Below are 20455 nucleotides of genomic sequence, written 5' to 3'. Positions count from 1 at the left end.
TCCGACAGCGTCACACTGAACATGCCCACATTATTTCATGTCAGGAACCAACCTCAGTGCGAAAGGCACAGCCCGTGACCCCTCAAGAGCTGCTCTGTTTCTCCTCACTGGGATTTCCGTGCCTGTGCAGTGGGGTACCCACCCCTGGAGCCAGGCTGAGGACACAAGCTCCCTTCAGCAGCAGCTCTCCCAGCCGCACGCCGTTCGCATTCCGGGACATGCGTGGCAGAGCAGAACACAGAGCTCAAAATAAGCACTGAAGCAGAGGCAGCTTCAACACAGGGATGAAAGGCAGGACTAGGACAGCAGGCATTGCTTTTGGATCTCAAGGAGCCCTGGTGCCTTGGTTGGGTTCTTGGGCACCGCAGCTCCCAGACCAAGACGAGGGTGACACCAACCCGGGGCAGTTTTCCGCTGTACACAACCATACACTCATATGCACCATCAAGAGACCTTTGCATTTCAAGGCTGTTGTTATTTTGATCTTTACAACCCCTGGAAAAAATGAGTTCAATTAAGTCTCATCATTAGGAATTTACATAAGGTCACTTCGAGGCTTCATGCGTTTCCTCTGGTTCAGATATCAGTACTCTTGGTGTTTCCCCTCTTCATTTATAACCTCGTTGCTGTAGGGCATTCCAAGTAAATCATCCACCACCAGTTTCCTCTCTTCAGCAACATGCATCAAGTTTTTCATTCAGGCTAAATGAAGCTTCAACTCCTCTGAACAACAGTAGCCTAGTTAAAGGCACAGCAGCGCTCTGAGACGGCAGTTTTCCCCTCAATGAAGAAATGATTTTAATCCAGAAGAGAACGTATGAATTTTGATCCCTTCAGCAGGAGGAAAGATTTAGTTGCATTTGGTAGCACAAACACAAGCAATGAACCAATTTGTATATATTCTAAGGGAAATTCATTTACTAATCACTGAGAGGAGCCCTTTTCACTATGAATAAATGGAGAAACGCCCTCGGCAGCTGTGAGCTGTGTTCGGCCATGATGCAAACCCACGGTGAGGTGCATGTCAACTACAAGCTGATAGGGATGAGTAAGGGCTTACCTGACTGTGTGCCTCATTTATGAAGCTGAGGAGCAAATTTGAACCAAAACAGATTTTGAGCTGCTGGAAGGGTCCAAAATTAATGGATATTAACAGAGTAGGGCTGAGACAGGCTGACGGTTCATCTCCTGAGCCAGGACCCCTCCCTGGTGAGCCTGTCCCTGGCACACCACGTGGCACAAGCCAAACTCTCTTCATTTGGCTGAACTGAGCAGCCAAGGGCTGTCCAAGCACTGGCCTGAGCTCTTCCAGCTGTGGGCTCACAGGGCTTTGGCCAGCACAAGCCCATGCTGACATAGCGGAGACAGAGCCCTCCTGCCCTCTCCCGCGTGGACGCACATCTGGGCAGCTGCAGAGTGAACCAGAGTGGGGAACTGAGCCGGGTTAAAATTAACCATCTGGTTTTGACAGGTCCGTTTCAAGCAGGATCAGTTCCCTGCTCCAGCCACCCTGCAGTTCAACAACCACTGGTGCTGGGACAAGGGGGGCTTCGAGAGGCATCAGTGTAGGGGAGAGGTGAGAGGAGAGGCTTCATTCTGGCAGCAGTGTCTGCCTGCACCGACTGAAAGCTCTCATGAAATCATGGCATAAGTGCCCCAGCCCCATTTCCAGCAGACCCTCAGTGATCCTCAAGTGTTTTTCTGCCTCTCCTCTGAAAACGGCATATAGAGCCCCAGCTCAATTAGACATCATTCACATTCTTGTAACCCATAAATACCACTGTAACACCACTACATGCTGGGCAGGAATGAATCATACCTCTGATACAGACAGATCCTGCCTTAATTTTTCAAAGCCTTCACAATTTTTCTTTCACTTTCTAAAAGGTTATTTTCCACATTAAAATGCAATAATGCCTCAAAGTAGTGGGGATCTTTCCACCCACCCTTTTTCCTTTATTTATTCTGTGTCCTTTACTGACACAGCTATCTCTCTCCTGCTAAGCAACCAGCTACATACGCATGGATGAGTCTTTGCAACTGAAAAAATAACTAGGCTGATGCAGCTTAGGTAGGAGAATCTGAGTGTGTGCATTCCTCCTGCGGCTGGCCCCGGGAAAAGGACACCCTGCCACTTCTAAACCTGGGAGGTCTTTGAGAGTTTGGCAGAACTCCCCTGGGAGGCCCGTCATTAGCCATTTAAAACTGGCTATAGTATAGGGCTGAATTGAAGCCTTGGACAAAGGCCCTGCAGAGCTATCTGTCAGGAAAGGCTCCCGATACTGGCAGGGGCTGTTAACAGTAACAATGATGACAATATAGTGGGGATTTTGAGGGGTGGGGACTTCAAAGAAACCCTAAAGAGGTATTTTTCATTAAGAAGTAAGAAAGCAGATGAGTATTGTTTTTGGCACTGCCGCTGAATATGAATGTTACTGCAGTAAGTCACAGATCAGCGACAGCATACATTGACACCGATTTAAAGATGCATAGGCTGCTTTTCCATGCTGCTCTCATCACACCAGGATCACATTACTTGACCAAGGCAGCAGCCCTTGGACCATCCCTCATGCTCATTACCTTGGGATCCTTCAGTGCTTATAAAGATCAATAAGCAGTCAGCAAGCCCCTTACGATGGCTACTACGTGCCCCTGCTGTGGTGGCACTACAGTGTCTGCTGCAGACGGACAGTCCAGTGCCAGTGCCTGGCTAGTTCAGGGTTTCAGCCTGGACCCTGTGGCCACCCGCAGCCTCCCCACCAGCTCAAACCAGGAGCAAGCCCGTGTCTCTGTGTAGGAATGACCGTGGCTGGTAGGTGGGAAGGGTCAGGAGGGGGCTGTTGGTTGACAGGGACTTTGCATTGAAACTCCAAATCTGTGGTTCTACCAGGGAGAAAAGGAAGATGATTATGAAGAAAGCATAAGATGGTTACCATGAAACACTCCTGCTACAGCAAGTCCTTCTCCTAACCATGAGAATTAACTAATCACAGAATGGTTTGGGTTGAAGGGACCTTAAATATCATCCAGTTCTAACCCCCTAACACAGGCAGGGACACCTTCCCCTAGAGCAGGTTGCTCCAAGCCCCTGTGTCCAACCTGGCCTTGAACACTGCCAGGGATGACTCTGATTCTATGATTCAGGAGCACTGTGTTGCTCAGGAACCCCGTCCCACCATACCCATCTGTGGTTTGTGTTCCTTTGAACAGCTTTTCCCCCAAACAGGCAAGCCCTAAAGCTATCACATCCAGACAGCACAGAGAGAGTGCCCGCAGGCTGTGCAGAGCAGATTGACTTTCACACCTCGCTGGCCACACAGAAGAAACCCAACCTAAACAGCGTAACTTCGCATAACCGATTATTTTCACTGGGGTAATCTGAGCCCTCCAGTAATGCCACCAAATGCTGCTGATCCCGGGAAGGCCCCGCTCTGGGGAAGAACAGCCCAACTGCAGGAGACGGCCCGAGTAAAGGCTCGTCAGGGCGAGGGAGGGCTGGCCCCTGATGCGGGATGGGATTATCCTGGGAGCAGAGGCTCAATCCTTCGGCGCAGGCCAGTGTCTGCACTGATGGAAGCACAAACAACATTTTAGTGCCCAACTCAGTTATATTGTCAGAAACTAGAGTGTGCAAAACCGAGCACAGGTCAGCAAAGCAGCCGGAGCTGCTGGTGCGCAAGAAGCTGTCGGGCTTTACTTGATGTCCTTTTAACTTTCTTTTTCACAGTGCTCCACATATTTTGAGAGGCTCCAGCTTTCAGGCTGACTCCCCAGTGACCTATTATCCTCGCAAATCAATCACTCCATCCTGTCACCAAACAGCCATTCACATGACCTTGTTTGTAGGGAACCGTGTTCCTCCTCTGACTCCTCTGTCACCAACTTCCCTCTCTCCAACCACCAGCTCATTTCCTCCTGCAGGACCCTGCTCAGTGATCTCCCTTTCTTTATGTCCATGCAATGAGACTGTCAAATTAAAAGCCCAACAGCTGCAGAGGTCAGGAGTCTGCCCATACCTGTGCAGGACACTCCTATGCACTGCCATGCCCGAGGATCAGGCTGCCAGAGGTGGAGCGGTCCATGCCATCAGTGCACCTGAGATGGAACTTGCTTCTGCAGTTCCTCCTACAAAGCACTGATCCTGCTAAAAGCTGGAACTCCCATTTCAGCCAGATCAGTCTCAACAGGGAATCATGAATCAAGGACTGGTTTGTGTTGGAAGGGACCTTAAAGCTCCTCCAGCTCCAACCCCCTGCCACGGGCAGGGACAGCTTCCACTAGAGCAGGTTGCTCCAAGCCCCTGTGTCCAACCTGGCCTCGAACACTGCCAGGGATGGGGCAGCCACAGCTTCTCTGGGCACCCTGTGCCAGCGCCTCAGCACCCTCACAGGGAAGAACTTCCTAATATCTCATGTAAATAGCGTTTTGGCATAGGGTGTCATTTCACACAACTAATAATACAATGAATAACAGATACAGTTCATTTTATGCCAATAGGAAGCTACACAGTTTAATGCCTACAGGTCTTCAGATAAACGCCATTGAGCAATTACAGATCTGGCAAACACTAGGATGAAGCCGTTTGTGTAACTCAGTGAATAACGCTGACTCAAACAAAAGCTTCGAAAAATGCCTGAAGATCACACATTCTTCTGAAAGAACGAAGGTCTGCAGCTGCAATTACAGCTGCCCGGGTAAACCCTGCACACCTTGATGACTGCAAAAGTGTCCCTTCCTCAGGAACTAGGATTTAGTTGCATTTGTAATGACAGGACAATGGTTTTGTGCAGGATTCTCAACAGGAGTTGGGATAACATTGCCGTGACACTACCTGTGCTGCAAAAGATGGCCACAGCAAACTGTTTAGAAGGCTCCTATCTGACACTGTTCAATCATCTTGAGCTGTGAAGTGAAAATAAAAGCCTGGAGGTCTTCTGGATGGGTCATATCAATTCACTTCACATGAAGTCCTGATGAAGCTGGTCACTCCATAGCGAAAATAGGAACTTCGACATGCCATCATTTAACTTTTAATGTAGAAGGTCTCTCAAATAATGAGACACAGTGATCATAATGCTGGTTTAGATGTAGGGTTATCATCCTGAGAACCCACCAGTATAAATACACAGCCATTCAAGCACCAGGAGTTGGACATCCCAGCCTTACCATGGCATACACACAAAGAGCATTATGAGGGCACCAATGTCAAAAAGGAGAAGAAACTCCACAGTGTATAGAACATGGGAATTTTGACTTCTTGACACAGTCAATCCACTGAACTCTGCCCTCAGGAGGCACAGGGGACTGGAAACCAACAGAACTTAAATTGGCTACAAATCTCTTGTTTTCTCATGACATTTGAGAGAAAACATGGGGACAGTTTCTTCAGGACACAGGGGAGTTATAGCTGTGTCACTGCCTTCTCCAGAGAGTTCTTTCCTTTCCTTACAGTCACTCCATCACTGTCACCCACTGACCTTTCATTACTTTCTCCCAGTGCACCAGCATCACTGCTGACCAACGCACTTCACAATCTGGCCAAACCCATGAGAGGAAGAAAAAGCCTTGCACAGAACTGTATAAAAGGACATTTACTCTGCACTACATTGTGTCTTCTTTTCTATGCTAGTCTAAATACAAGTGCTGTTTTCCCTGCCAATCGTTGTTTGCTTGTGCTGTTTCCACTGGCTAAAACCAGCATTTTTCCAGCTCGTGTTGCCCTCCAGGAAAAAACACACATTCATACCTTTCTTGTACTTAGAACGGGGGAACAAAACGGGTTCCCAGGAATAGGAATGACTTCCTCAAGAGAAAAGATTTGCTGTCAGCTGAGGTTTGACCTCTAATGGCTGATTTGGCATCATCATTTTGAGCAGTGTAACACACAACACCATGAAAAATGAACAGCTCCCCCCCCACCTCCGCGTTTAATATCTGCCCGCAGCTTCACAAGTGACAATAAGGGAATAAACACACAGACCGAAACCTTGGGTCCAGTCTCTCACATATGTCCACAAAATGAACCTAAAGACAAAGATCTGTAAAGGAAATTTCAGTGAAAATCAAGCTTTTGCAGACACTGAGAAAGAAAGTCTGCAACATGAGACTGTCTTCCTTGAAGAAACACAGCTGATGGGCTGCATTCCCATATCTGACTTCCACTGGTCTGTGTAAAACATAAACTTCACGCTAACCTTATGAAAACAGTCAACATGCTGGAGAGAGACAACAGTCTGCTCCGAGCTGGTGAAAGGGGAAAAAAAAGCTCTCAGGCTGTCATTCTTCCCTTGCTGTGACCTTCATGCTCCACTGAATTTCTGAAGATACTGAAATCTTGGCAGGGAAGTGTACAGTCTGTGGGAACCAGGCAGCACTGTCCGGGCTCGCTGCTGAGAATTAGGCCCAGGCGAGCCCTTTCTTTGGGTGACTCTGAGCTCTGCATGGGCAGCAATGTGGTGCTGAGAATGCGACAGGATTGGTGCTGTCTGCACTCGTGTTGTGACACAGAGCCGGTAGGGTCAGTGTGCTGCCCACTCTCCTGCCCTGCACCCATAAGCTGGGGCTCACTCAGCTCCCGTTGGGACTGGGAACTGGGATGAGTCCCACTGCTTTACAGTGCCCGTGTCCCTGCACATAACAGTGACTACTCACAGTGAGCTCTCACTATGGTTTATAGAGACTTAGAGATCAGCAAATCCAAACCTCAACTGGAGGCTCGAAAGGAGTGCAATTTGCCACGACAAATTATCACAAACCCTGATGCTGTTTAATGACCCTGGTGTAGAGGCACTCAACTAAAGAGAGCGGCATCCCCCTGAATGAATCGCCGCTGCGCCGGGGCTAGGTGCATTCACGACTCAATGCTCACATTCAGACAGTCCCGGGACAAGCACCTTTTGAGGTCAATTCCCTCCTTCAACAATGTCTGTAGAGGCAGAATAATACCAGCTGTGCTTCCTGGCCAGAGTCTGGCAGCACAAGTTGCAGATTACATCTAAATTGCCAAGCCCAGGATAAACAAAAAGATTAAGAGGGCCTTACCCTTTGTGTTGAACAATCGCACTCTGAAGCAAGAAATCACAGCCTACGGAGTGGGCAGGCACTGGGCTGAGTTTTCGGTTTGGGTGAAGGGCTGGTGAGGAGTAAGCAGCTAACTCACACATCTGGGGAAACCACAGATGCTGTTAATCACAGGTTTTCCTGACCTGTAGGCGCTGACAAATTGCATCCTATGGATGAACCTTTTATTAAACCACAGAAGGTTTCAAAATTATATTTTCTCTCTCAGCATTCCAAAGTTGACAAAATCCAGCGCGCATGACCCTTCTTAATTCTTCATTTAGATAGTGACACAGCCCTTTCCAAAGAGATTTCAGGGCTGAGAGGAAGCAAATAGGGACAAGATGTTACGTCAATGGAAGGCATCTCAAAAGCTGAGCCACAGGCTTCGAGAACTGACATTTTAGAAACTCTTTGATGATCACCTCAGCCCCATTTCAGTGGCAGACCCTCTTTGTCCTAAGCGACTCCTGAGACAAACCCCTCGCTGTCTGCTGGGGCTGAAATACGCAGCCTTTACATTCTCCTGGTTTTCCACTGTGCGTGGGGAAGGGCATTTAAAAGAATAAACCAACTGTTGCTCAGGCCAGGAAAGGTGACCACAAAACAAAATCGCCCCAGTCCCAGTTCCATGCCACGCGAGAGCAGGGAGATAGCTGCTCGGCTCACAAGTTAGTGAGAAAGATGATGTCTGGCAGTTCTCATCATCATCTGGACCGGCAGAGCAACCCACATAAAAGGAACAAAAAAGCCTGCTGATCAGATTGGTGTGACAGAGGCTCATGAGAGACATGCACATTTTCAATCTAAATGACAGCTTGAGGAATCTATATTACTAATTATCGACTAATATTGCCAGAGTTCCCAGGCTGGCTTCAAAGGTTCTCGCAAAGTGCCCCAAGCAGAGGATTTTTCATCTAATCGTAAGGCCTTTTGCTTTGTCCCTGCTAAATGGATTGCTCCATACTGGGCTCCCTCCGCGTAACTTGGCTTGCACATGATGAGCTTTGCAGCAATGAAATTCAGTACCTCAACCACAAACCCTGAAACATTTGCTGCAACTGTTAGAACACTTCTGCACCTCATTTCATGAAAAAAAGCAAAGGTGGTTTCCTCTGTTCCTCCCCCTCCTCCGTGCCTCCTCCTAATCCCATGCTAACACCTTTCTCAAAGGCTGGGGCTTTGAAACTGAAAGAGCAGGGAAGGGGGAGAGAGATATCAGATCTCCAGACAATGAAATAAAGCAGCTATCTCTCACATCCTGCAGCGCTCAGGCTGAGGTCATAAGTTAAACAGGACATCAGAATAGGTGATGTAATTTGCTTATTTAGGATCAGAGCATTCAGTGAAGTGGAAGAGACAACCTGTTTGAATTTGCAGATAATCCTATAATAAATGCAGGGCTGTTCAGTTGCAGAAACTGCAGCTGGAGTCTGGGATGGTTCTTTCCTCCCTGCACATTTGTTTTTGCAGGGGATATAATTGCCATCATTCTTCCTTGCAGGAAAGCCTTGAAACCTCACCTGGGATCAGCCTCCCATTGCATTAGGTATTGTTCAAACAGGGTTCCTGCCCTGGACAGCTGAAAGGCTAAAGGGTCAAGTCAAACAGAGGTTGGGAAAGGAAGGAGAGGCCCAAGGGAGGCAAGAAGGTGGCATGGCCCCACCGCAGGACCCAGGTCTCCCAGCCTGCTCCCTCCCTGCTACAAGAGCAAAGCTTTGGGCTCAAAGTGAGCTGAGCAGCAGTTAAGACTTTCAAGTACAGCACAAGCCAGCTTTTAGGAAGACAGGCAGGCTCCAAAGCTGTCTGCAGAGCCTCAGACCAGCAAGGATTTTACAGCAGAGTTGTCAACCTTTAATGACAAGGTTCTCCTATAAGAGGAGGAATTTCTCAGCCATCTCGTACAACACTGAACACTGTTTTCCCTTCAAACTGTTGGGACAAACACTTGTGATACACAGATTTAAAGCTAACAACTTGCACTGTTTATCTCCTCAGTTTATCAGCATTCAAAGCCTCACTTCACCCTGCCAGTGCTGCTCAGAGCAGCATTTCTCACAGCCAGGCCCTGCCAGCCCCTTGTCTGAACTTATCTTCTTGGACTTCAGTGTTTTCTCAGTGACAAGCAGTCGGCTGGGCCAGACACCGGACCCTGGCCAAAGGAAGGAAAATGTCCTGGGTACCTTGGGCTGCCCGAGAACGAGCAGTCTGGAGAGGCACTGCTCACACCGATCAGATGCAAGTTCTGTGTTAGAACTTCCTCCAAGTTTCCAACAGCTTGAAGAAGATCACCGATCTTCCACTCCAGCCACTTTGCTGCAGGGCTGCCTACAGCAGCTCCTGAGAACTCCACAAAGCTCTTCCTGACTAGTGTAAAGGACCAAAGTGCTGAATTTATCATGTAAGAACACCCTCCAGCATGTATTTCACATCACCCCTTTCTGAAGGAGCTACTTTTGGATATCTAAAAAGAAGAAAAGCTGTATACAAGATATTCAAATGCACGCAGAGGAGACAGACAAAAGACATTTGCATTTGAAATAGAGGCAATGGGTTCATTTCAAATATTTTAAGGCTATGAAATGTAGGACTTCTTGGTGGGTTTTTTTTTTTTACATGTCACCAAAAGACAGAATTCATCTTATTTTTACTCAGCCTCTCTAACCAGGCCTGGCTAAAGCTACTGTGCACTGGTAACTTCTCCGTGGCCACCAGAGTCTTTAAATGCAGCACTTGAGAGACACATGCAAAGAGAAGATCACATTTGGCAGGCCACAGCTGATGCAGTCAGCAGCAGCCTCCACTGCTTGGGCGTTAACCCAAGCAACCACGACAAAGCCTATTTCTGAGAGCAGAAATGCTGAGAACCCCTGGGTGAAGCTCTCCGTGCACTTGCTGCTCTAAGTCAGACAGCAGTAACTGGTATTTGTCATTGTTTTAACAGAAAAAGGCAGTATGTTGGCAGGGTTACAAAGCAAGGCCATTCTTTATATCAGCAACTGAGAGATTGTCCATCCCTGCTGAGGAACCTGACAGAGGAAACATATTTTACAGCAATCTTGGGTACAACATAGAATTGGGACCTATTTTTACCATGTGCTCTGCACTACACGCATTAATTGTTACAGCAACAATATTTGCTGACATATTCACTCAAATCATTTACAAAATAGAAGCCCAAGAGACAAAACAAGCCCTTGCTCCACGAGACAGAGAGAGTCAGGCAGGATGCCACATTGCTTCCTGTGACACACAGAAAACCCTCATCTACAATGGATGATCGCGCCAATAACCCATCCCAGCGCCTGGCGAGCACCACGGGGCTGTCCCTGGCTGCCGGGCCCCAGGGTCAGACACTGGCTGAGCTCCACAGGGGCGAGGAAGGAGGGAATGGCCCAGGCTATGGATCACTATGACCCGGCCTCTTTCTGCCGAGCATGTGTCCTCAGCATCAGAAGGACATGGAGCTGTTGGAGCAAGTCCAGAGGAGGCCATGAGGATGATCAGGGGCTGGAGCAGCTCCCAGTCAGGTTTGCAGAGAATGAGGATGTTTCAGGAAGAACTTACAAATGAAGCGCTGAGGTCTCTGATGGCCACAGTGGCCCCAGAGCACCCTCTTAAAAGCAGAAATTGGCCAGTTTTGACGTGGGCAGTTAATCCTCTGCAGTTTTGCACTGGGATCCTTCCCGCCCTGCTGCCCACCGCTCCTTACACACACAGACCCACTGGGAGCTGCAGCACCGGGCACCCTGGGGCAACCGGCCAGTGTCTGCTGGACAGACACAGCTCTGAGCTTGAATTGTCCTTGAGAGCAACGGCAACGTGAAACTCGTACAGTCTGCAGAGGACATCTGGACAAAACCAGCTCAAAATGCCACAGATCAAATGTAGGTAAATACATGATTCAGAACCCAGAGCATTTGACAAATAATAGTATCTTCCCGTGCCTAATGGTATAAAACATGCAGCTGTTCCACCACCACAATTTACAGGGAAGGCATTTCTCCTGGAAGTAAGGGAACACTCTGTATATACTCCTAGCCAGACTGGTTACCCCTATTTATACTGTAAAATAAGACAGCATGGACTAAAAAGACATAGAGTTAAACAGTTCCAGACTCCACACCATGGGCAAGGGGTCACTTCTCTATCATGGGCTGCAGTCATCTGCATTTCTTACAGATATCACACAGTTTTCTGCAGCATGTTTTTCTGTGTGTGCTGATTCTTGTGGTATTTCGACACCCACCAGGAAGGACACTGCTATTTTATGGGATCTCAGGGAACCAGAGAATCCACAAGGTTTTTTAAAGGTTTCTTTAAAATAGCAAAGAAACCACCGTGCCACTTTATAACAAGTGCAGTCTGTTCTTGGAGCGATAGAGCTACAAGACTGAACACAGTATCTTATCTCTGAATATATACATTTATCCTGAAGTAAGACCAACTGATCCAATCTGCATGGTGTGACACCATCCTCCTCTTACAGACAACCTGCACAGCTGGACAACTCTCATGTTCTCTATAAATTACGGAATCAGTTTCAAGGACTGACACCAGATATGAGCAGAAGCCTAGAAAATGCTCTGTGGAGTGTCTGCTCAGGAGTCGTTGCTATTCCTACACCACTTGTGCAGTTCCACCAGGCCAGGAGACCCCGTGAGCTCGACCACAAGGCACTGAGCCAGAGTTCATTCAAGTGCTCAGCTCTCTTGTTTATTCCTAAGAGAAAGCTCCTTTTCCAGCCAGATTTGCAGTTTCTTCTTTTTCTCTCTTTAAACACTGATAAGATGAGAGATGTTGAAGCTGCAAGTCAGTCTCTATTACAGTTTTGGAAGGGATAGGTTTCAGCGTGTTACTGTAACAAATACAGAAGTGAAATTGGAAGAGATGGAGATTTGAGCTTACACAATTAAAATCTCTTCTTAACAACAATGCACAGATATCCAGTGCCAAACACGATCTGGAGCCATCAACCAGCATGGACATGAATGAACCTAACAGCTTCTGGAAAAAAATTACAGTCCTAAAAACAAACCCTCCTATTAAAGTAATTAAGTGTTATCAGAATCACAGGGCCATAATTAAACATGGTTTATAATTAAAACAGCATGTGTCCTAGACAGAGAACACAGCAACAGACTAGAACCACGATACTCTGCCAAAACACATGCCAAGTACCAAAAATCAGAAAAGCAGCAGAGTTCCTAGCAGAGTGCCTCTGTTCTCCTGACTTAGCCATCACCACTCCTGAGGGATGCAAGAACACCCAGAACTCCCCACAGCAATGCAAGCTGTTGCCAAAGTTTAAGGAGAAATCTTGGGAACCAAGTAGAAGACACTGAGTGCAAGACCCAAAAAGCTGAGGCATGGAACAAGCATGAACTTTAACTCAAACAAGCCTTGTCCTACCTGGCAGCGGCTGAAGATATCCGAAAGGGATACTTGAACGTTGAAGTGCTTCAGAACCTGCAGGGCCTGTTCTTTTGCCTTTTCTGAGCTGTTCACTGAGAAACACCTTCCTTCTGCTACCTGGGACTGCAGCTTCAAGAGAGAAGTCATAAACCAAAAAGACAATAAATGAGGCACTCCAGACATTGGGATCTGGGGGAGTTTCTATAAGACAATTGGTTTGGTTTTAATTACAAATAAGTTAGGATGTGTTTACAGTCTAAATTTTGATCTAAAAAGCACGACTGGCAATATAACACTAAGCCACTGCTGCAATAGCTCCGAGACTACTGAAGCACTGCTGTATTTTATATATATATGAAACATGACTGCCCAAGTCCCCTTCAAGTTATAATGGGCTGGTGTGGTGCTGACAGGGGCAGCAAGAGGAAACTAAATTTAATCACAGCTTTCACATGGAACCTGGCCAGACCACACACAGTGTGCAAAAGTGCAATCGTAGAATCATGGTATGGTTTGGGCTGGGAGGGACCTTAAAGCTCATCCAGTTCCAACCTCCTGCCATGGGCAGGGACACCTTCCACTAGAGCAGGTTGCTCCAAGCCCCTGTGTCCAACCTGGCCTTGAACACTGCCAGGGATGGGGCAGCCACAGCTTCTCTGGGCACCCTGTGCCAGCGCCTCAGCACCCTCACAGGGAAGAACTTCTGCCTCAGAGCTCATCTCAATCTCCCCTCTGGCAGGTTAAAGCCATTCCCCCTTGTCCAAAGCCCCTCTCCAGGTTTCCTGTAACCCTTCAGGCACTGGGAGCTGCTCTAAGGTCTCCCCTTCAGGAGCCTTCTCTTCTCCAGACTGAACCAGCCCAGCTCTCCCAGCCTGGCTCCAGAGCAGAGCTGCTCCAGCCCTCGCAGCATCTCTGTGGCCTCCTCTGGACTGGCCTGAGGGAGATGACATCCAATGACAGTTTTACCACTTCAACCCCTCTAGTTTATACACCATTTCACCTGGAGTTCACTGATGGCCGATGAATTTGCAGTGAGTGATGTGCACAGTCCCTCAATGTTTGCTTCACATCTAGCAAAGAAGTCTGTGGTTGGGAACAAGCACTGGGAAGTTCCAGAGACATCTTTATGAACAGAACGAGCACTCTCAGCGAGGTGGGATCAGCTACATGCAAGTAATTGAGGCCACCAGAGCCATCCGGTCCTTGCATAGGGCATACAAAGGCAAAGGAACAAAGGGAACCAGACATCCCCCAGGACAGCATCATATCCCGGGAAACAGTTGTTTTCTTTCTGCAATCCCTGCACAGTATTGAAGTTAAGGCTTTGCCAAGTAAGATTATGTTGGTTGCTGAATTACCTATTACATCAACTGCAGGCTCAAGGAACCACAGCCTGGATAAGGAACCTGTAGCATGGCACGGCTGCACTTGCCTCACAGTGTCTCACCATGGGGGCAGTTTTCAATGCTCAGGTATTATATAGGAAATTAGCAACTTATATTCTGCAAACACTCCAACTAGCTACTTGAGTAGTTGGGATACAGCTCATGTGTGTAATCCAGAAGAGTTGTACTCTTCCAAGTGAATTTCTGGGCAGTAACAAAGAGTAAAGGACCTGCAGCAGGTATCATCACATTGCAACCACGGACTTGACAGGTTAGAAGTACTCCCACCAACACTCTGGAAGCGTATCTCATGAAGGGCTCTGAACATCTGGTGCTGAGGGTAAGGGTGGGTTTTGCTTTGGGGTTTTTTTGTGTGTTTATAGGAACACAAAACTCCTCCAGCTTCCACCCGGATCCATGCCTTGTGCCTTCCATTCCCTCCCTTCCAAGCCTGAAGAAATGTCTTTAAGTGCTGAAACTATGTCAGTGTGGAGCCAGTCAGTAAACAAGAATCTTTGTGATAAAAAGCATGGGAATTGAGCTGCCTTTCACCTGCCAGGGAGGCCAAACAGAAACACTTTGTTCTGGATTGCTTGGCTTGATTTCCACCCCTGCCCCACTGGAGAGCAACCGCTCTCCCCACTGAGGCAAGACTGAGTACAAGTAATATTTACCCCCAAGCTTTCATCATTCAGAACATCAAACCTCTCAAGACCCTTAATGTAGTTTTTAATACAGAAAACATGAAAAAGCCAAAACAGCTGTTGCATTCAAATCTGACTCTTCCTCTTCTCTACACCGCACATCCCAGACCACGCAATGATACAATGCCAGAAAAATGCCAGAAGCTCGAAACACTTACAGTCTGATATGGGAGTCCAGAGGTTAAAATGACTCTTCCTTCCTGTCGGGCAATCTGGAAAAAACAGTAAAAATCATAATGAATATGGGCTGCAGTTCCACTGGATTCAAGCTTTACTTTCAAAGCAGAAGAACATGAACTGGCGATAGCGAGTCATTCTCGATGCACACACCAGGCCAAGAGTATTTGGGTCTGGTTCAACAACATGCTCTTGACAGCAATAGGAGCCCAAGGTATCACTCATTCACTACATGTCTCCTCCCTGCCAATACCTGCCTTGTGCTGGAACAAGCTACTTGTGCATCTGCACTGCAGATGGCTCAGGGAACCGATCCACCCTGAAATAATCCTGTATCAAAAGCTTTTCTATCCCTTTTTTCCCCCCTTGACCCAGACTATTTCTATTTCCCCAGTCTGGTTCACAAACAAAAAAGCAGTTCTGCTCACACAGCAATGCAATGTACAGGAGAGAAAGATAAAAATAACCTAAAAGCAGGTTATTCCAGGGGAAAAAAAAAAAAGTACCATTAAATGTGCCTGCAGACTTCATAGACATTCAGAGAATGATGCTCACTCCACTCCTTAAAGATAAGATGGTGTTATTCTCCCAGCAGTCCCAAGCTGACATGCAGAAATGATGCACCCTTTCCAGGCTGCAAGGAACATCTCCATCAGAGTTTATCACCTCCTGACTTGCAATCCTGCCCTTCTATCAGAGGTCTTGGCCTTCAAGGGAAAAGTCTGTGCTGGATTATCAGGGGACTCATCACCCGCACTTCTGACCTTTGCAGTGGAGTAAGAGACACTTGCAAATGGTTTGGTGCCAAAAGGAGATACTAAATCTGGAAGTGCAATTCTTCACAAGGTTGAAAGTGTGACTGATCTTCGTATGATGGAATGACATCCCCCTCCCACCCCTTCACCCCCTCCTCCAGGAGAGAAATGGTTTCATGGCCGTAGCGATAGGATTCCCATGTGAACCAACACTGCAGCTCTGCTCGTGCTGACATGAGATTGGCACTTCAAGGTAGGCACAAGGTTATTTCTCTTCTCTGGCTTGGATTCTGTTGGAAGCTCTTGGATGTTTCACTGTTTCCAGATGTGTGTCACGGAGGTCTCTCTTGTGGATCAAATGCTCTCTCTGGATCACTCTTTAGCCCTGGCAGGAGGACGCATCTGGGAGCAGAGTCCTGCTCCACTTCCCAGACAGTCTGACACCACCCAGCACAGCCAGGGAACATCGGGAAAACAAACCAAGGTTCTTAAACTCCGTTGTGGGGAGCCACTGGAGCTATGGCAACATGAAACAAGGGGAGAAGGCTCCAAAGGCACAAACTCCCTGTGCCAGGCAGTGCTGGGGTAAAGGTTGGACTTGATGATCTTAAAGGTCTTTTCCAATCTGGTTGATTCTGTGATTCTATAACTTTTTTCCTACCTTGACCTTTCAGGTAGCTGCTTCCCTCCCTTTTTGGTGAAGTCACTCCTTGGCAGCCAGTTCTGCACTGAGAAAGTGATTGGCAACAACTTCTAAAGCATCTTCCTACAGGCAAAATTACTGGATTTCTCTCAAAATCAACCCTCTCCCTCCATAAAGGAAAACATCTCCAAGAACAGGAACCCTGAAGTGGCAGCAGAGACACCCTGTGCTGCATGAATCCTACTACACACAGTCTGGGTTACTGAACACCCTGCCAACAAACCACCCTCATGGCACATTAAGTCCAGTAAGCCACCAGCAAAAGTTCAGCACAGTGACTTGCTGACAAGGGAAAAGAGATGTGAAATTCCTCCAGACCCATGTGTGCTTCAGGGTAAGTCTGAGGATTTCACAGCTGGAACACTCCATTCTGACTTCCTGCATCCAGGGTTAATTAGTTCAAGCTTGATAAATCCCCTTATCTAAATGGCTCTGCAGAGACAGGCAAAGAACAGCAAATAAAAAGGAGAAAAGCAATAACTCTTCCAGAGTGTTTTTCCGCCTCTGGAACAATGACTGGGAGAAGCACGCAGGGCCAGAGCAGCCATGTGATAGCACACATCTGACTGAAACCACGGACGATATGTGCTGCAGAAAAGAGCACAATTCCTTCTTCTTCTCTCACAGAAGTAGCAGGAGGCAGTGCTGGGCCCGGCTGGGAGATGTGTGCTCTGAGATGCAAGTAAAAGACCAAGAACGCCCTAAGCAGTGTGTTGGGATGGGTGTCAGGGCCTTGTGCTCCATGCCAAGTGCTGCAGAGAGGGCATTGGCCTCAGTTTCACAATCTATTAAACAGATAATATCAACTTCCTCTGGAAAAGGCTTAGACCTTCTGGATAGAAAGCACTCCCTAATAACTTGGTATTATTACTTAGCCCTTAACGTGCCGGTCTGTTCAGCCAACTTTCATCTTGCAGAGATGAACGAACTCCAATGAATTACTATGAGAGAGACCTGGAAGGACAATGACTTATGAGAGAGGGCAGAGAGGGACCCGACGTTTCAGAGCCAGCACCAGCAGCAGAATGATTCATCATAACCTAAAGGATCCTGCCTGAAGGTCAGTGAAAACTTCATGAAACAGCAGCCCAAGGCTGTAGGTCTGTAGTTTAAAGTTTGCCAAGCCCATGTACAGCTCTTGTTGGGCAATGCCACATGTCCCCGAAGAGGCAAACTGCAGTGCTCCCTCTGCAGGGTAGCAGTGCAGGAAAAGCTGTGACCCCACTTGCAGTGGCAGAGGTGGCGCAGTGACCCTGAGGCCAGGCCAGCAAGGTCCCAGTTCAGACAGAAAGGGAGCAGACAGAAAGCATCTGCTCCAGGATGTGTGCTGGAAAAGCACCCAGATGAGGATCGGCCAGGGAAGCGGATCACAAACCTCAATCCAACCCTGGAGCCCCTACCTGTTATGTCAGGCTCTTTTAAAACAGAGAGTAAACCAAGAGCTTAATAACTAAACACACTCCAAACAGCCCTGCAGTGCGCTTGCTGTACTGCTGGTACCACAGGCTTCTCTTCAGCATTCCCCAAAACCATCAATTGTACAAAGTTATTGCATGATTTCCTGATGTGGCCTTAAGCACCACACCAAAACCGTCAACCCAGTTTTGTTTCTTAATGTAAATTCCATTGTATCAAGGTCTCCCATGAAGGACATTCTCCTGCTGACCAAACATCAAAAGCAAAGTCTTGATCTTAAAGGCAGAAGAGTTCTTCATCTGTCCTCTGTGAATTCACAGGCTGGCAGGGAGGTAAAAGGACTGGCAAACCTCAAGAACGGAGTTTACATCAAAAACATGGAAAAAGACATTCAAAGCTGAGACAAGATGAGAGATTAGACTCCCCCATTACAGGAAGCTCTGTTCACTGCAGTATTAGAAGTCGCCTTTGTTTCTCATGGCTTCAGACCAGTGCAAGGCAATTTAGATCCAGGTGCCCATTGCTCCTGAGATCCATGCAAGCCTGGGCCTCCTCTCCAACCTGGGTCATCTGGAGCTTTGGGGGTATTGGTATAACCTTGCAAGGGAACCTTCTACACCATGGGAGCGGCAGGAAGCCAGTTGTACCAGCCTTTTGGTTATAATAACATTTCAAAAGACACCAGGTTTGCCTTGGTGTGCAAATAATTCTTAGACATGAAGATGATTTTGAAGACCAAGAGCACAGCCCATTAAAAAAATAAAACAAACCAACCTACAACTCAACCAAAGGGGCTTCAAGATCCCACCAAGTCTCTTAGAAACCAGTGCCCAAAGGGACTACCAGAATTTTCTTAGAAGCTTCTGCTCTACTCCTGAAGTACAACATTGCAAGATCTACTGCAGTCACATCAGGCTAGTGAATGATCCTTTAAGGTTAACATGAGAAGCACCCCTCTGCTCTACCTGATTCTGCAAAACTGCAGAGAAAAGAAGAACACCCACTGAAACTTTCCTACCTCCTTCCAGTTACCCATCTAGAAGATCCCAAAAGATAGCTTTAAGAATCACTGCAAAGAGGATTGCGCAGGAGATGATAAGCTGGAAGACATGGCTAGAAACACAGGGGCATAGCACTGTGCCAGGGCCTCAGCACCCTCACAGGGAAGAACTACTGCTTCAGAGCTCATCTCAATCTCCCCTCTGGCAGGTTAAAGCCGTTCCCCTTGTCCTGTCCCTACAGGCCCTTGTAAGAAAAAAGTATTAATTGGAAATAACAAGTTGCTCATATGAATAAGTGCAAATGCAAAGGGTGGCTTACCCCAGTGATGGCACTTGCACACATGGAAGGATGCTGCAAAAGAGAGATCAAGTCTCCACATTCTTCACCAGATGCAGTCATTCTTCACTTTGGGATGGAGTCAGAAGCCCCTGGTGAGGACCAGCGGGACACACACAGTGCAAGGTTCAAGAGAGGCCTCCCTTTATGCCCCGCAGCCGGGAGCCAGGCTTGGGCTAGCTTGGGCCACTACCCAAAGCCCTCCTGAAATGCCTATAAGAAAAAACCAAACAAACCCATAGCTGCCCAAGCACAACCTGCAAATCTCTCAGGCTTTTAAGTTTTGTGCAAGACAAGACCCATCTGCCTACCAACACTTGAAGTCACTTTAAGAAGTGACAGGAATGAGAACAATAAGAAGCAAATGCCAGGCGCTTCAGGAGTTCTTGGCACACGGAGATGTGTAACATGACTGATAAATCGTTTGAGTGAAATGACTTTAATGAAGAACAAACACAAACTCTGTACACAATTACGTGTTCCTGGTGACACTAGTTTGAGACTGGTGGGACAACACCCAAACCGTCTCTCTTGTATTCAGTGACCAGGATCCAAACCTTTCTCCTGGCCTTTGCAATAACATTTACATGTCTTCGGGCATAGGGTGGTCAAAATTCAACTTCTATTAAATCAGGACGAGCTAGCTATAAAGCAGGGTGGGAGGAGTCTATTTTTATCTTTGATTGTCCAAGCACAGATCAAAGGCTCTGCAATACAGTAACACTCCAAAGGCTTTTGATAGTGAAAGGATGTTTGTCCGGTCACCATAGAGAAAGCAATGTAAAACATCCTGTCCATGGCACGATAAGGTATCAGGATGAGAAGCGGAGCTGGGGCTCTGGGGGCAGGCACTGAGAACAAGTTTGTTTAAATGACTTGTGCAAGTTTGGCAGAGATGAGATATTAATTATTTCTGCAGAAGTCAGAGCCTGCTCAGGATCCAGGCCAAGCAGACATCTGAAGAGGAAACATCCTGTGCACCAGGCTGGGTGATCCATGCACATTTGATAGCAACATACTGTGTGGGCTGGATATCTCCAGTTCTGGCCTAGTAGAAATATGTCTGAAATGAAGCAGCGTGTGCCCCTCCTCTGAAAGGCAGAGAGTCAAAGCTGTTATGGGAGTCCAGATCAATGTTTATTGTCCCCATGTATGTTAGATACTCTTCCTTTCCCAGATATTTCACTGCAAGTTGTAGCTGATCAGCTTTGAGTCATCTCACAAGGTGGCAGCGAGCTAGGACATTATATGGCAATTTCATAGAATCCCAGACTGGTTTGGGTTGGAAGAGAGCTTAAAGCTCACCCAGTTCCAACCCCATGCCACGGGCAGGGACACCTTCCACTAGAGCAGGTTGCTCCAAGCTCCTGTGTCCAACCTGGCCTTGAACACTGCCAGGGGGTGGGGCAGCCACAGCTTCTCTGGGCAGCCACAAACTGCCAGAGAAACAGAAACAAATAAGATTTGAGATCACAGCACTCTGCTCACCTCCTTTATCCTGGA

General features: G+C 47.5%; 1 protein-coding gene across 4 annotated transcripts in view; it reads right to left on the bottom strand.

The window, feature by feature from the left end:
* The window catches only part of EXD3 (exonuclease 3'-5' domain containing 3), a 292767-nt gene that overhangs the window by 117626 nt on the left and 154686 nt on the right, over positions 1-20455 (bottom strand). For all 4 annotated transcript variants that reach the window (XM_032920298.1, XM_032920299.1, XM_032920300.1 and 1 more), the window contains 2 exons: positions 14722-14775; positions 12472-12603 (listed from right to left, as the gene is read on the bottom strand). In XM_032920298.1, the coding sequence (XP_032776189.1) occupies positions 12472-12603; positions 14722-14775 (186 nt within the window). The remainder of the gene's footprint in view (positions 1-12471; positions 12604-14721; positions 14776-20455) is intronic.

This window comes from Strigops habroptila, chromosome 15 (assembly GCF_004027225.2).
Source record: "Strigops habroptila isolate Jane chromosome 15, bStrHab1.2.pri, whole genome shotgun sequence".
Lineage (NCBI taxonomy): Eukaryota > Metazoa > Chordata > Aves > Psittaciformes > Psittacidae > Strigops > Strigops habroptila.
Note: the sequence above shows the minus strand (reverse complement) of the source record. Positions and strands in the feature narration are given on the sequence as shown.